This window comes from Struthio camelus, chromosome 14 (genome assembly GCF_040807025.1).
Source record: "Struthio camelus isolate bStrCam1 chromosome 14, bStrCam1.hap1, whole genome shotgun sequence".
Classification (NCBI taxonomy): Eukaryota; Metazoa; Chordata; class Aves; order Struthioniformes; family Struthionidae; genus Struthio; species Struthio camelus.
Genome location: NC_090955.1, coordinates 2,753,213 through 2,770,086, shown reverse-complemented (window position 1 = coordinate 2,770,086; position 16,874 = coordinate 2,753,213). Strand labels below are relative to the sequence as shown.

General features: G+C 42.7%; 2 protein-coding genes across 6 annotated transcripts in view; one reads left to right on the top strand and one right to left on the bottom strand.

Moving 5' to 3' along the window:
- The window catches only part of SUMF1 (sulfatase modifying factor 1), a 212,430-nt gene extending 199,620 nt beyond the window's left edge, over window positions 1-12,810 (bottom strand). For all 5 annotated transcript variants that reach the window (XR_011134481.1, XR_011134480.1, XM_068907218.1 and 2 more), the window contains exons 1-3: window positions 12,563-12,810; window positions 7,380-7,553; window positions 5,128-5,202 (exon numbers count right to left, since the gene is read on the bottom strand). Coding sequence is in view for 3 of the 5 variants with exons in the window: in XM_068907218.1 (XP_068763319.1) it covers window positions 5,128-5,202; window positions 7,380-7,553; window positions 12,563-12,796 (483 nt within the window). In the remaining 2 variants the exon portion in view is untranslated. The remainder of the gene's footprint in view (window positions 1-5,127; window positions 5,203-7,379; window positions 7,554-12,562) is intronic.
- A 163-nt stretch (window positions 12,811-12,973) lies between these two features.
- ITPR1 (inositol 1,4,5-trisphosphate receptor type 1) overlaps window positions 12,974-16,874 on the top strand; it is a 188,162-nt gene continuing 184,261 nt past the window's right edge. Inside the window, exons 1-2 of the mRNA XM_068907210.1 lie at window positions 12,974-13,243; window positions 13,647-13,720. The gene's annotated coding sequence lies outside the window, so the exon portion shown is untranslated. The remainder of the gene's footprint in view (window positions 13,244-13,646; window positions 13,721-16,874) is intronic.

Below are 16,874 nucleotides of genomic sequence, written 5' to 3'. Positions count from 1 at the left end.
AGTGGACTCACCCATCTCTCCATTTGATTTCAGTTTCCTCTCTGAAAGTCCTCTGAAAAAGCAAGAGCTAAGTGTGGTGGAAGTAAAATTCACCCTTAAAATACCAGTAAGTGCACTAGTCAGCTTCTGCTCATGCAACATTATATATGTTGGTACTTTAAGTGTATCAGAGAAACTATATAACCTGCCTGTTCCCCCTGCCGCAAGATGCAGATAAGCAAGTTATTATTGTACGCTGTCAGAACGCACAGTCTGCACAGTAACAGTTGCACATGCTAAGACTGCTACCCTACCCATAAACATTGATTGTTTCAGTATTAATTTGCCCTTCTTCTATCTTGTTCCACTCCCAAATACTCATTTGAAATACATATTTTCACTGTTAATTACAAGAGGACTCTGATCTCTGAGTTGCAGGCTATAGGCACTACTATGATTAAGTAAACAGCACAGCTCAAGACTACTGCAGAGGGATCCATACAAATTAGGATCAAAATAGCATCCAACAGTTCTAGATTGACCAGAACTCCAGTTTAATAATTTGCTCCAGTTTGTCAGTGAACTGACTTCACTGCATTCTCAAACCAAAAACTAAATGCCTCCTCAGAAGGAATGAAAATTTACAGTTTTGTATGCCTTTTAATTCTTAGTCTCTTCATTGCAAAATCTGTCAATATATTTCCAGCTCAGAAGCCAAATTTAATTTTGCTGAAGCATTTATCTTCCACAAGCCAAAAATAAAAAATCTCCTACTACTCTCCAGTGAATAGATTTGACTTATGCTGTACGCCTTTCTCAGTGTAAGTGCCATCCTGTCAATCTTTTTCACGGTAGCTGCATAGCAAGCAAAAACTCTTGCAGGTATTCGTAACAGCTCTCAGATCCCCTCCTTGGCAAGCATGCTTCAGTTCCTTCTCATTTCACAGACAATTCCCAGGCTTTTTTGCCTTGGGACACGTTAAAAATGCCATACAAATGGAATAATAGCACTGGGCCTGTACTTCCCTGCTCTGCTTCCTCCTTAACTCAGTCAGGGAGAGAAGTGAACAGGAAAACAGTCTTATCACAAAATGTGAAGATCAAGATCTCTAGGTTTTGAGCTTTTTTCCCTTCTCCTCAACACTGCCCCCTAAAGAGAAGGAAAGAAAATTTTCTAACCACCACACTATTGGCTAATCTAGGCTGTGTTTTATCTGTGACGTCTAAACCAAGGGCTAAGTTTCCAAGAAACGCCATGACTTAATAGCTGCAATAGATAAGCAATTAGTAGTTCATTTTAATCTGCAAGTCTGAGAACTGATTTTACATATGAATCTATCAAAACTGGTAAGTTCACACAAAATGTTTTGAAGGACTTTCCACCCTCCCACTAGAAAGTCCTGCTGAATTTGAAAAAGCCTCAGAATTCCACCAGTAACACCCTCATCTGTTAACAGCGCTAAATTTTCACACTCTGATGTTACCACAAGCAGACTCAGAGGCCAAAACTGAAACTTGAGTTCCCAGAGAGCCAGAACAATTGAGTCGTTGGCTGGTACACCCCTTTTTACTGCTTCCTTCCAGAGGAGGGTTAAGTCAAACCTGCATTCCTGTAGTAGTGGATATCTAGGAAACCACCTCACCTCCAGGAAATTCACACCCAAAGCTCCAATAATTATTCTACGTGCTAAGCTGGTTCACCCCTGCATTAAGTTTCACCAGCCCCACCTCCGTTCTGCCTAATTTGGCAGTCCGCTTCCTCTCAGGGCCTTTGACAGAATTTGTCCAGTCTAAGAACTGGAGAAGCCAAAGCGGCCAAGTAGAGCAGCAAAACCCTCAGACAACTCTCCCCACAGGCACCTCATCATTTGCAGTTGTTGTTAAGCTCTATTTGGTTCAACATCTTCACTTCCATCTTTCCCCAATTCTTTCACCTCATACGAAACACTACTACTGACGTATGAATTCTTGTTATCTTCCACTAAATTTAACACTTGCATTTAAAATGATTTTTCTTCTTAAAAGCTGTTTCTAGTCTCCTCAAAACACATCTGAGCCGCTAAGGCAAAGTCGTATCTGTAAAAATCTGCATTCTTCCATTAGAAGTTTCCTGTAAGTTGTCTACAGCAACTTGTTTCTTGCAAGCACGTTCTATAGACAACATTAACGCATGTCTACTTGTTTCAGTTAGCAGGGATAAGCATTGCCTACATACAGAATCAGGTTGCCTGAGCAGCAGTCTGACCACGCTATGTTCTATTGCCACATCCACGTAGATGACGCTTCTCTTTCCTCCAACCGAAAAACGCTTGCCTGTTCTAATCCACAAATCGCACCGTCACAAAAAGAAACCTTCAGAACAACCAAGGTCTCTACAGTACTCTCACCATTTATAACCTCTCACAGCAAATGCTTCCCACAACAATGAAAAGACACAGTTTTGAGAAGCAGAAAGATATCCAGATAAGGCACTAAACTGCCTTTTCAGACATTAGAATTCTCTTTCCAGCTCTACAACCATGCTGCGCTCTTACATATTCTCCCTGCAAACAGGGGTTCCCTGCTTAAAGTTGGATTTCATGGTATGTAGCTGCTGAGGGGGCAGGCAGATAGGAGGAAGAAAAGCAGCTTGTAGTTTCTTCACACTATTACAATATTTTAGAACATATGTTTGTCCACAGCATTAGCATGAAGTTAAGCAGTACCAAATTACAAGAAAGGTAGTCACTACTCTCCAGAGCACCTAAAGTGACTAGTACAGTATCTTTTCCCCATGCTTCTCAGGATGCTCTGCATGCCAGTAACTTATAAAATGACATAACAATAAATACTGAAAAACATTCAGGAGGATAGCCTCCTGAAGTTACTTGAAACAAACATGAAAAACCTTTGCAAGACCGACCATTTGGGGTTCCATGACGGCTCTCTGGCAGAATTCTTGTTCTGTTAGCGTTACAGCCAATACTTTACAGTTTGGATGACATGCCCAGGAAAGCGTCTCTCAACACTTTGTATTTGATTATATAAATAGCTGAGACTGAACTTACATCAGCATTCTCATTTCAGTTTTTAAATAGGGAGCCTGGCTTAGGGATTTCTGCATCACAAAACTAAGAGAAGAAAAAGTTTCCTTGTAATACTGACAGCTGAATTTTCTGTTGGGAAGATGTGATGATCCCAGCTGTATTTATTTTACCTTCAGCATCAGTTCTGCTGGCACTTGGCTACTTGAATATAGTCTTTTCATATCTCACAATACACAAGTGAGTCCTGAATTAAAAAAAAAGTAACAAGCTATTAGCATAATGTTTCTTTCTTTGTAGTAGCAAAGGAAAAATCACATTTTTGCCATAGCCATAGGCAGACTAAATTCACACAGGTTAGAGGTTTCAAGGAGCTCTATCAATCTCTGTCCCTTTCACTTCAGGTAAAATTAAACTTTATGGACTTCCCCTCCCTCTAAACAGCACCATTTATACAGAACGATGACTATTTACCACTCCAAGTTATCACACCATGCACTCATGAGAGAAGTGCTCTTTGTACGATGAATTACTTTAGCGAATATTAAATATTAAAAACCTGGGTATTCTCAATTGTTTGTCAGACTAAATACTAACCCTCTACACTCCTGTCCAGTTGAAACTCGTATCAAACAATGTAAGTAAATACCTCCCTACTAACTAGAAGTTTCAGGAGAGAGCAAGCAAGGGAATAGCATTTACCAAGCATTTACAAGGTGCAAAAAGGGGCAAGCAAAAATTGTTGTGCTTCCCTCTGGGTACAGTTTCACACAACACCTATTTAGGTCCAACTGAACTATTGCCAAAAGATGCAGTTTCAGTCCTGCTATTACTTTATCCCTGCCTTGTGTATGTCTTGCTTCCCTGCATTGGATCATGCAGTTCAAAAACGAGCCAAATGAGCTTTGCTGATCCAAAAGAAAATTAACTGATCCTGCAACTAACAAAATCCCATCCAGAGTAAGCAGAGCTTGAAGCCCCCCCACCCCCTAATTGCCACATTACACACACAAGAAGGCTTCACTTCTAATGCCTTTTTAAAGGCACAGGACAACAGATACAGAAATGCAGAGTGGTTATAGAACTGGAGGATAATCCAGGTTTTAAGGGTCCTTCAGAGGTCACCTAGTCCAAACTTCTGCTCAAAGCAGATGTTATCTGGATGAATTTAAGACATTTTTCCAGGTATTCACTTACCATCAGGATCTGTAAAGGTTAAGTGACCAGTAAAGGTTAAGGAGGCAAGCGAAGTCTAAGAAAGGTTTGGCAATACATTCATAACACAAAAGGAGGGTGGGGGAAGAGAAAGGAGAAACACATAAGCTTGGCTACCAAATTCATTTCTTAATCAATATTCACCACTCCCACTCAACAGAAAACTCTCAGTCAGCTCCAGTTTAATCAGCACCTCACCCATCAGGACCACCACCTTTCTCCAGCAAGATGAAGAGGACAGAAGAACAGTGAGGCACAAAGGATCTTCTAGAGAGAGCGTAAATAGTAAGCTGAGGTGTGTCATTGAAGTAACACTTCTTCAGAATATTTGCCTTTAGTTAACCTAGAACAAGTTCTCATACACACATTGCTAGCCTATCAGATATGTAGAAAATCTTCATTTTCTTAAGTCAGCAGGACCTATCTTTCTTAGGCATGAGACTGCATTGGCAGCATGTGCCATTCACATGTACATATACTCTTGGAGACAGAAGCACTCTTGTTCTTTGCCTATATAGCACATCACTCAGCAGAGTCACTACCAATATCTGCATCTCTGAAACACCACTGTAATACAAGTGATAGGCATAAACAACCTTTGTGTCACAACTTATTACAGTCCTAAATATCTCTTGTTTAGGAGGCAAAGACATGAAGGGGTTGATACCACAGTAACTTTGGCTAATCACAAGCAGAAAACTTTTGCCCTTTCTTTAGGGTTATCAGAGAATAGAATGATGATCCTCAGCACTTGAGGGAGTCTGCCATTCTAGGCCAAACACTTCCCCATAAAAATCCGTTTTTGAACATGGCTTTGGGAACATCACACAATGTAAATATTACTGTTATCATTGCTAAAACATCTACCTTGGCATATGCCAAGTAAATGTTACCCCGTTGTGTTACTCACTGCCTGGTGGATTCCAGCCTTCACTTCTTCACTCAGCATGCCCTCAAACACAAAGGAATCCCCAAATTTCTCTGCCTGAGAGAGAGAGAGAGAGAGATTCAACTGTCTTGTCAAAGGATTATATTCTTAAAAAGCCAGTCACATGTACAGCTTTATTCTATCAATGATATGGAAATTCTCACAATAATTTTGAGTTCTCTTCAAAGGAAATATTTCGGGACAAAAGAGAAGGCATTTTATCTTGGGATGTCATTGTTCTTTAAGAGCCACTGGACAGATGGCAGCTCACAGAACTTTCGCAAATGTTTTTACTTCTATCTATTAAAATTATTGTTCCAGTTATCCCAATAGCTTTAAAATGATACAGTGAATAATCTAACATCGACAGACACATTTGTCTTGTTTTTCCTTTTAGCCTTGCTGTCTACTCCTCTCCCATCATCACGAGTACCTTGTTTTAAATAGCCCTTACAACATCTATAGAAGAACTAAGAGTAAGCCAATCATTACATCTAGCATTAAATAAAGCCACTGAGCAACAACTAAAGCCAAAAGAAACAAGAAATACAAGTCATTTCAGTGAATCACAGCATAAAACACCAATGCTTTTTCCTTAGTTTACTAAGTAGATTAATGTATTAGGGGAGTCAAAATGTTATTAGTATTCATTTGCTCTTCTCAATTTCTGATATTATTATAGGCATTCAAACAGTGAATGATCACCATGAGCTGCTTCTGCACGCTCAGAACTCTTCAAGAAGCACATTTGGAAAGAAGGATTCCATTCACCACCCAAACTGCAAGAAATGTTAGCATCTGACCATAGTTTTTATATATTTGGTTTTAGAAAGCGGGGGGAGGGGGGGGAGGGGGGAAAAGCCTTTTAGTTTTAGCCTGACAATTTCCATTAAGGTTTGTGGTTTTTTGTTTAAGTTTGTTGAAAAAGAAAATACTTCCGATTTAACAAGATAGCTTAACATTTGTTTTCAGCTTTCTATTTACTTTCAGGTTTCATTTGCCACTTGAGTTCAGTCTAGTCCTTAATAAGAGGAAATCAAGCATGCTGCCTCTCTTCGTCCATAATAAATCAGTCATCTGGACATTAATTAAATACACGAGAAACATACCGGCTGCATCGCAGAAAAAGCTGTGGAATCAGAGCTGTTTACTTTAATTCCAAGTTTATTTTTCCAAATCTGATGTAAAAGGTGGCCTCATGTGAAGGAGGGAGGGAGAAAGGGTAAGAGGAGTATGCAGCTACACCAGCTGAGCCTTTAAGCAGTGTCTGAAACAGACTCCATCTAAGACTCCATCTAATGTGGTGCTACATTCCGATACCATCGCACACGGGCACATTCCAGAAGCTGTTTGCAACAAGAAAGCTCTGCTCAAACTCAAAATTGTTAAGTAACCTTTTTTTTTTGTAATTATTGAGCTAACTTAAAAACAGAACTAGTGCCATAGATAAAAGAAGCCCTTCATCCAACCAGAAGGATCTTGTCTTCCAAATGAGAAACAGTTCATCAAGTGAATTCAGTGTCTCCTTTGAGACTTGATCATTACTGATGCCTTTACTTGCCTAAAAAGGCTGTCAGAGTTTTCTGAAAGTTGCGTAGGAACAGTCAACTGTCAGGAAAGATCAGAGCTTCAGGCATAGGTAGCTTCTTTCTTGGAAGAATCTTAGAATGTTCTTTCTTAGTCCATTGTTCCCAGTAACATGCACAGAACTATTATTACACTTCCTAGTATATCTTCTTGGGGCAGCAAGGCTTTTTATTACCCAGGTTAATACAGCAAGTAGCTGCACTGAACCAGCCTGTAGAGGCCTCTGCTGTCAGTTTTTTAAAACCCTTCCTCTCCCCTGCTACGCTTCCCTTCTTTTTAGGGGAACAACATAGTTATACTGGTACAAACATGCCCTAGGACCCAAAGGTGAATAGGTCTGTGCAGTCATCTTCAGTCACCTATTAACTTCACCCAGGCTGTCTCAGCCATACTGAAGGAAAGATTTTTATTTCAGATACCGAGACGCTTACTAGAGGTAACAGAACATATCCGTCCTAATGCTCTTTCAGGCCCCTGGGCAACAAAGCAAGACAGTTTAATCTTCCCGCTACTGTTCTAGTGTGTAAACCCCAAGCAAATACTACATCACAATGTCTTTCAAAAAATCCAAAGCCTAAGTTTTTTGAAGGGGCCAAATAGCCAACACAACCAAAGAGGACAAGAGACTGTATATCCTTCCCCCTTACCTCAGTAACATATCCAGTTGAATTCACAAACATCTCAAAGTCCTCATTGCTGACCTCATACTGATCCATGTAGAAACTGCTAACATGGACTCTTCTAGCAGGCCATTCTCCATCTTGCTGTATTTCAGGCTCATCAGTGCCCATTGTGAACACCCCTCCTGGAACAGTGACCATCTACACAGGAAACAGTAACACCCAAAAGGTTATTTTCAGTCCCTTATACACTCTTACTATTCTTCGGCCTCATCTTTGGAGGTGCTCTTGCTTTGAGCAGCACTTCACTGCCAGATGAAAACAGTACAACAAAATGACAACAGTAACATCTTGAGCACCACCTGCTTGGAAGGAAGAGTAGGCAGAATTAAACTGAACGGAAAAATTCCATGTGTGGCTCTTCCTTCACTAAGGCTGGGTAATTCAGAACTTTTACTGAGGGTAATATCTGTGCTCTTATGAGGGGAAACATGCTTCCCTACGGTACCCAAAGGTCAAGAAACAACCTGGAGTCCCTTTTATTCATTTCTAGATAAAGAATTCCAGCATTTCACTGCTCCTGCGAAGGCTCGATCCATCAGTGAAGAACCTGGAGATTATGAAACCATGAAGTGCTCTTGCGGACAAGCACAATGTAATTGTTCGCATACTAAATACACGTGGGATTTCACTTCCTAACAAGATTACTAGGCATGCTGCTAGCAGTCAGGTAAACCGAGCCCCTGCAACTCTGTGTACCAGAGATACAAGGCATTTTCCTATCGGTTATATTCCACTGTGCAAGACCGACCGTGGGCAGGAACCTCAGGCTTCAGAAATAAAGGACGACTGACAGAATAATATTTTAACTGTTTCAAATTAAGATTTTTTCCCCCTTTAAGGCTTCACCCAGTTTCTAGGGCAACAAGATACACTTTTCCCTCCGCGTTAGAGGGCTCGTTCTCCAGGCAGAAACCCTAGAGGTCTTGTCATGCTCCTTCAAACAAAAACTCCGTCTTTCCCGAGACCCCTCTGAAGAGGGCAAACTGATCCAACCACTCCTCACCTGGCAGCAGTTCACCCAATAAACGAGAACACTGCTCAGAAGCCTATGCTGGAAGGCAGAATGACACCTCAGGCTTTGTAAAACCTTCCCAGGGGGCAGGACGCTTTTCAAGGGCTGGCATTACCCAACAGCTAGCTTGCCAAGAAGTTACCCAATTCATCATCAAAATATGAAAGAACTAGGGAAGAAAACTCCCTTTACTTTCTTGACAGTACTCCTGGGCTATCTTCACCCTCTAATTCACCTCAAATTCAGCCAACTCACTTCTCTGTCAATAAATCAGAGGTTTATGAGGGGGTGAGCCCCCAGAAAGCCAGTCAGTACTAGACATAGGTATCCATTATAGAAAATAGTCAACGATATCTTATTGCACCTGAACACACACTGAATAGTGTGTGCCATGACTACACTGCATATACAACTCTTACAGAGAGTTCAAGCACACAAACCAGCAGCAGAACCTAAAATGAGCAAAGTACTCTTAAGAAACAGCAGTATTTTCTGCAAGATCCTGATGTTTGGCATGTAGGGAATTCAAGCCCAATAATACAAACATTCATTGACAAAGAAATTTCTAGTGTAGCATACTTCTAATACCATTCCAGAAACATAGTTTAAGTTCTGACAAGAAAGTCTGCATTTTAGCTGTATGGGAATTCACAAAGAAACTATATATATATATATATACACACACATATATGTATATATAGTAGAATAATATAACATGCAATGTGTATATTAAATGTAGCCACATTGAAGAGAAAGTTATAAAGGAACTGATTTACCATTACTTGGATTAGCAAGTGGTTCATCGAGCCAGACACGAACTTTGGACTTTGTACATATAGCCATTTTGCAGCATGGCCTAGATTATAATACCTTGATTCCTCTCTGGTTGGGATTTTTTGTTTTCCTGCTTTACAAGATTCTCTTCATACAGCTGGATGCTTTCACCAGAACAATTTACTTGGATGTCCGCTCTGACTCACTGACCAGGAAGACCAAAAAAATTAGCTAACTTCCAACTTCTGGTGCTTATTGTTATTTATGTAGTTTACAACAATTCCAGAGTATCATATGATCTAAAAATAAGTCTACATCAGATAAGCAGTGCTCCTTTCTATTTGTCAGAGAAGCTGGAGTATTCGACATAAACCTGCACATCTAGTTTCACTGGACATGCACTACATTCAATTCTCTTCTCCGTTATAGATATCTCCTTTTGCTTGAGTCTCTCCCAGCAACACTTATAAAAAACAAAGCACCCACCAACACCCACAAATCACACAACTCACGGCAGGCCTCTAAGAAGCACTACACATACTTTTTCCTTTGAACTAGCTACACATCATCACTAGCATCACATGCATCACTAGCTGCACCATCATAATTTTTTTCGCCTGTAAAAAGAATCTAAGCACTTAACAGATTGTCTTTAACAGAATCCATAAAAGGGGTTAAGAGGTTTTTTAGGACTTCAGGAATGCCAATGTAATACAAAGCCGCACTACTTCCTACCTTCCAATCTCTTTCCAATCCACTGGAGCTAAAACAACTCCCTGAAGCAATCTTCAAAGCAATATTGAAAGCTTACCAGCAAGTCGCTGTCTATAAGCACATGAAAAATTAACTCTTAGTTTACAGCCTACTTTTCATTCCAGGAGCCTCAAAAATCTTGACAGGCTGCCACTGTATGTTGAGACAGCAGCATCCAAAGGCTTTCTTATTAACCCAGCACTTTTGCAGTGCTCTTCACATACTTACAGCTGAGACTTCTGGCACATCCACTAATACTGCTTCCAACACTGATACCAGATATTGATTCTGCAGGATTATCCTCCCCCACCCTCCCTCTTCAACACTCATTTTACGGCTCTAATTCTCACTTGGAAGTAGGATCTCCCTTTGATAGCCAGATTTATGACATCAACAGCAAGCGAATCTAAAGTTCAGACGTCTGATAACACTCTTCAGTAGCTAAGGATAACACTGGAATAGGACACTAAGGGAAGAACGGATCTTCTGCACAGACATCACATCCAGAAACCACATTTACACGGTTAATTAAGCAGCTTTCACAGCCAGCTTTAAAATACAGGCAACTATCACAGAGGAACTAGTCTCCAGGAAACATCAAAGATGAACTACGGAGGTAGAAATCCAACAGCCTATCCAACAGGACGTGTCATTTACTGTATTAGGTAAAAGTGCAACAATACTGGCCTGTATCTTAGCGATATCACTAGTGCATGGTGTTCATGGTCCTCAAAGTCTAACTTCTGCATCAGGAACTGCATTTACCAAGGATTATATCTTTTCTGCAAATATAATGGTAATGTAGAGCAAATCCACTAAAGTACTAGCTTCCCTATCCTAAATATGAAGTGGGAATATCTCAATTGTGGGTAAGATAGATTACATAATTTAAAAAAAAAAAAAAAACACACACACACACTTCAGTTGAAGGAAGCAGAGGCCAATTTTTCCCCTCACTTCCCTCTTGGGAGAAGGGTTTTCTAGTTAAGCATAATCAAGTTATGATGTGAACATAGCTTACAAACTAGCAGTAATTAACTTTTATCATCTCCTACGGAAGTTGCCAGCTGCCTTGCATAAAGTCACAGAGCCGACAGACTGTTTCAACCTATAGTGAGGCCTACTATAAAATGACAACGTTTCTTCCATTAAATATAGATCAGTGAAGCAGTGGCCAAGTGTAACATGGATTATTTAGTTTGCACACTTCAAATATTTCCAGATTTAAGTGCAGCCTGCAATAGTAAAGTCATAATTACATCCTTCCCTTCAATTTGTAATTAACTGTCCGCATGAAAAAAAGCTTTCTTCACACTAATATAGCTTCCCGATGTTACAACACTAAGAAGTGGTCAAAAAGGGAACCCCTCACATTTTTACTATTTGCAATCCATCTTGCACAAGAGCAAGATCTAAGTCTACAGTGACATAAATTTGTCTGCCAATTAAATTTTATCATCACAGCGCATGAAATTCTAAATATAAGGATGAATGAGCAGAGGAAAAGCTGTTTCAGTTCACCAAATTAAAAGTAGTTTCTGAAATTATAACAGCACAGCAGAACTTCAAAATACAAGTTTCCCTAAAACTAGAGGCAGTGTTTTGATCGAGGCTAGCAACTCTACACAGAATTCCATAAGATAACTTTATGAACATAATATCACATCAAATTACACTGGATAACTGGCGGATGGGGGTATTTTTTCAAGACAGACCACAACCATCTTTGGAGAACAGGCTCTATTTCTATACATTCTCTATAAGTTCTCCTTTACCTTTTCTTTCTTTATCCCAAACAGTGAAGTTATTTTTGTCTTGCACAATCTCGTTCAGTACACTCTCTCCAAAATAAGTGGGGAAATAACAGTTTTATATATATATATATACACACACACACGCGCGCGCGCGCAACAGATTTGTGGAGAGACTATCAGTTGATCAGGGCACTACTGCAGCAGTGTTTCCTTACAAATTAAGTGTGCTCATTATAATTACTGAAGGCAAAATGAAACAGCAATCCCATTCCTAACAACAGAAGACACATCACCCAGTGAGGCATCAGCCCCTTTTAAACAGGGCCTTCATCAGGGAAACACGTTGAGTTTTTCCAGGCAGCGTTTCTCAGAAAAGTAACGGCAGAAACAGAAAGAAGTGAACAATCAAAGCCTTTCACAGCAAGAGAACCTGAGCAGGCGTCTAGATGCAGACACGCAGACCACCCCTCCGCAGAAACACGCGCGCGAGGGACCCAGCGCTTCGCTCCCTGCAGCACCTCGACGGCGTTTCTACTCTGTTCACACCAAAAGGGCTCAAAAACAAGCGCCTGCGTGGTGAGGGCAAGAAGCCAGAGCCGCAGCAGCACAAGCTAAGCTAGCAAAGACAATGTCGCCCCAGTACGTACATCAGGGCCACGGGAGGGAAACGGCCGGTCGGGGGGAGGGAGGCCGGCCCGGGGCTCGCCGCCGTCCGTTAACGGCCTCAACGGGCGCCGCCGCCGCCGTCCGTTAACCACCTCAGGGGCCGCCGCCGTCGTCTGTTAACGCCTCGCCCGTCACGTGCCGCCGCGTCACGCGCCCCCCAGTCCCGCCCGTCACGTGCCGCCGCTCACCCGCCGCCGCCCAGCGGCCCGCTCGCCCGCCGCTGCCGCCGAGTACCGCCGCGCCGCCGCCTCCCGCCCGCCGTCGCCGTCACCGCCTCGGCTAGAGCCGCACCCGCACCCGGCGGCGGGGGCCTCCGTCGCCGCCGCCGCCTGGCGGGCTGCCTCCCCCGCTGCCAGCGCCAGCAGCGGCAGGAGGAAGAAGAGGAGGAAGCGGCGGCAGCGGGCGGCGGCGGGCGCAGCCATGTTGGCGCAGGCGCCACGTGACGCCGAACGGCCGCGGTCAGGTGGCGCGCGGCGGCGGCGGCGGCAGCTTTCCCGCCCCGCGGCCCTGAGGGGGGCGGGAGGCGGCGCGACGCCCTGAGGAGACGGCGCGCGTGGAGCGGCAGCGGCCGCGGAGGGAGGGGGCGGGACGCGTGGGCGCTGCCCCTCGGCGTTCCCGCCCTGAGGGGTCACGAGCGGCAACCAGGGGTCATTTTAGGGGACTAACTTGATGTTACTTAGCTATATTCACCGCCAGGCCCCCCCCCCCCCCCACGCGTGTGGCGGAGGCTGGGAGCAGGGCCCCCCCCACCCCCCCCCGGTAAGCTCCCTCGGGTGTCGAGTACTGAACGTGCCCCTGCTAAGGCAAAAATGCGCAGTGTGGGTACACGGACCCGTCCAACTGCCGGCCCGACTTTAAGTAACTTAAAGGTAAGACTAGATCTCTTCATCCCTCCTTCCCCTGCCATGAATAGGATGCCAAAACCTGCCTTTTCACTGCTTTCCTCGCGGCCGGCGTGACCTGGTCGCCAAAGCAGGTCTCTGCCGTCCCGCACCTACCCGTCAGGTGCTCGAGCACGCTTGTATGAGCTTGTGCGACCCTGAGGAGGTCGGTGTGCGCCTCTGTGCTTTGACTGCCTCGTCTGGTCATCGTTCTTGTGTTCCTGCGTAAGGCGTCTTCAAGAAGGGAGGCAAAAAGCGCTCTGGAAGCGCTCGCTGCTGCTGCTATGTGACTTACTGCCCCGAGGAGGGTGGTCTCCAGGCCTCGGTCTGCAGCTAAGCACATCAGTGGTATTTGTATGTGTTTTAAGTGCTTTTTCTCTTTCTCTTTAAGCTGAAGGAGAGCCAACAGCATGTAGATAATGTGAATGTCAGAGACTCCAAGATGCAGGCCTAAAGCCCCAAAAAGTAAGTGCAACACCTTTCACTGTGCTCCAAAGCAGTACGTAAGGCAAGTACATGCCTTCCTCCTAAGAGTAACCTCAAACCCCGTTAATGGGGGATGATGCGACTCAGTGCCTTTTCAGAATATGGATTTAGGAGAAAACGAAGAACTAGTAAATTCCATGGGCACTTGTGTTTCTGTATCTATCCTGGAATTTGTAATTTTCACACTTAAAAGGGGATTTTACTAAGTACATAAAAAAAGAATCCTCATGGCACAGACATCACCATAATCTACAGGGAGGGAAAGGAGAAACCTACTTTTCTTCCGAGCTGAACATTAAACCCCATTATTGCAATTTGGGCTTTTTTTACAAGAGTTTTCAGTGCAGGTGCCTGAGAAGCAGTTTGCCACAAGCCAGGTGAATGGCAGCATGGTAGTGTGCAATCTGAGCAGGGCAGGAATGGAAGTATACTTTCTAGAGGCACAATATCCTCCCTCCTACTTTTCTCTTGGGAGAGGTAGCAATTTGCTGTTAGTAGGAAGAGGGAAATTGCCACCCTACTCTGTGCCAGCTCAGCTGGCGGGGACTTTGCGAGCAGAGCAAAGACTCTTCCCACTCACTGTCCCCCTGCTAAGGAGCTGGGGCAGTAGCAGGTGCCCATGCCTATTTTCTTGTGCGACATAAATCCAAAGCCCTGCTATCTCATTCATAAGCAAAAAGGTGCACTGCTTTTTTATTCACTTGTACGTATTGCCTGGTCAAGGTACCTTGCCTAAGGCAGTTCTTGAGCCAGTCAGACAGTGATCAACTGTCTCTATATCCAGAACTTCTACATCAGAGAATCTGGCAATTCCCTTGTTTTCCCTTTGGTTCGCTGTACTCACTGAATCTTTGGTGCTCCATCATGTAAATGTTAACTTCCCTCATGGTTGAGGGAGCTCCTGGTCAGGACTGACAGGAGAATGGATCATCTTCTGGATCCTCCACTATGCTGAAAGAAATCTTTATTCATTTTGTGTGGTATTAATTCCAAATATTTAATATTCTTTTATTTCTGTACACATTAGGACTGTGCAACAACAAGAAGCGTGAAGGAGGCTCTTTTTTTCTGTTTTATATTAGGACTTGGGTAGGAACACTACTTGACTGTATTCCCTATATGAAATCTTACTCTGTGTGAAAATGACAGTGCTGGGAGTCTTCACAAGCGTGCATTCCAATTATCTATCATTAGTCCCTTTTGCCCTGTGATGTACTTAGAAAAACAACAGAGTGCAGAAGAACAAATAAAATACAAATTAATTAGAGACTCAAGTCACTCTTGTTTACGTTTTTCTGACCCCCAAAGTAGCATTCCTTTTCTATTGAAGCAATGATCTTAACCGTACGCGTTCACGAATCTCTATTAAAACGGAAAGAAATTGCAACTTATTTTCTCCTTCCCAATTTTCAATGCAATTTACTGGAACGACAGCCAAATATAGGTGTCTAAATTCCATAGTCTTCCAGAAGTCAAAACAGTCTGCCAAGATAACTTCCCTTTATTAAAGCCACATGATTCTGACTGTGTCATTAGGAAAATGAGCCAATATCCAATAAGCTGGGATAGCTCTCTGGTATATCTTGCCCATTTGCTCTCATTGCTTATTTTCCTAGATTTTTCTGCAGCACTTTTCTACTTCCATTAAGTAGGTTTATGTTCCTGTATTCTCTCAGGAGACTAGATGCAACAATTACAGTTTGCTTCTGAATAAAATCCAACTTCCCACTTGAAATTCTGAAGACTTCTGAGAACTTTTGCTGGTGTCATTTATTGATCATATTTGTGCTCCTAAGCTCTTTGTTCATTCACACGCAATGAGTCTCTTTCGCATAAGGTCTAGTTGTTCTCCTTTCCTCTACGGTCCAGGAGTAAGCCCACTAATTTCAGAGGCCGTTTCTACATTAAAATATTATGAAAATATTACAGATGTCTTGAATGGGAGACTTTCCAGACCTTAGCTGAAAAGCTCAGGTGTTGCCTAGCATTTCTCATTATTGTTATTAGTGCTTTTCTTCTCCTAGTAATCACAATGCTGGTATGGACAGCTCTGACAACTGGAAGCTTTTTTGGTCATCTAGCTCGTCATGAAGACCAGCCATAACCAAGATTAGACAGTTTGATCCTTAGAGTCCTGGCAGTTGCTGGGAGTAGGTTCTGTTCTAATCTTCCAGGGCTGCCACTGGTGCAGCTGAACCAATAGTTTGGGGGGGTAGAGGGATGGTTTAAAAAAAAAAAAAAAGTGCAAACCCACCCAGTAGCCTTGAATGCTTTCTGACTGAAGTAGTCCATAGAAATCAAGAGTTAATTGCAGATCGGGCAGTACAGAAAAAATAATATTATTCTTGGTGAATAAAAAGACTTCAAATTTCACCTGAACATCTCTCATCAATGCTGAATTCACATACTGCAGATAACAAGATAATGATGGATCAGAGTAAGGTTCAAAAAGGAGAAGAAAACAGTTGTCCAATAACAAAACAAAGTCTTGCAAGCCATTTTCTTGTGACTTACATAATGGAAGTGATTAGGCTAAATATGTAGTACTAGTTCAGTCTAAAGACTGAAGTGATGTTCACCAAGTAGTAGTTCTTACAGTGTTTTCTCTCTGGATTCTTGAACAGTTCTCATTCCTTAGACCCTCTTGTGTATGTCTGTGTGTGTGTGATCCAGGCTGAGAATCAACCCTTTGCTGGCTGCTGATTGAATAGGACTCTCTTCCCCATCTCAGGGGCTGCTTACTGTACTTCACGTTATATTACGGATGAAACGGGAGCTTTAAGAGAATAACTCTAGAGTACTTCTGAGTGTGAAATTTATCACTCCCGGACTCTCCTACTGTTCTATTTCTTCTTAAAGCTAAAAGATTATAGGAGCTTTACAAACTCACCATGCCTGCAAGTTTATAAAGAGAAGTGAAACCTTTTTTACTGTAGGGCATGATCACGGTTATTTTGTCTTTTCCACTACCACTCCAAACCTAGCATGATCTTTGTCCACTTTTGGCTGAAGGGCCTTCAATGGCACAGCCTCCACAGCCACTGAAGGTCTCAGCCACTGGGATCGAGTCCCAGAAACAAAAGTAAATAAAAACTATGGCTGTAGTTACATGCAATTTCTAACACACTGTTGC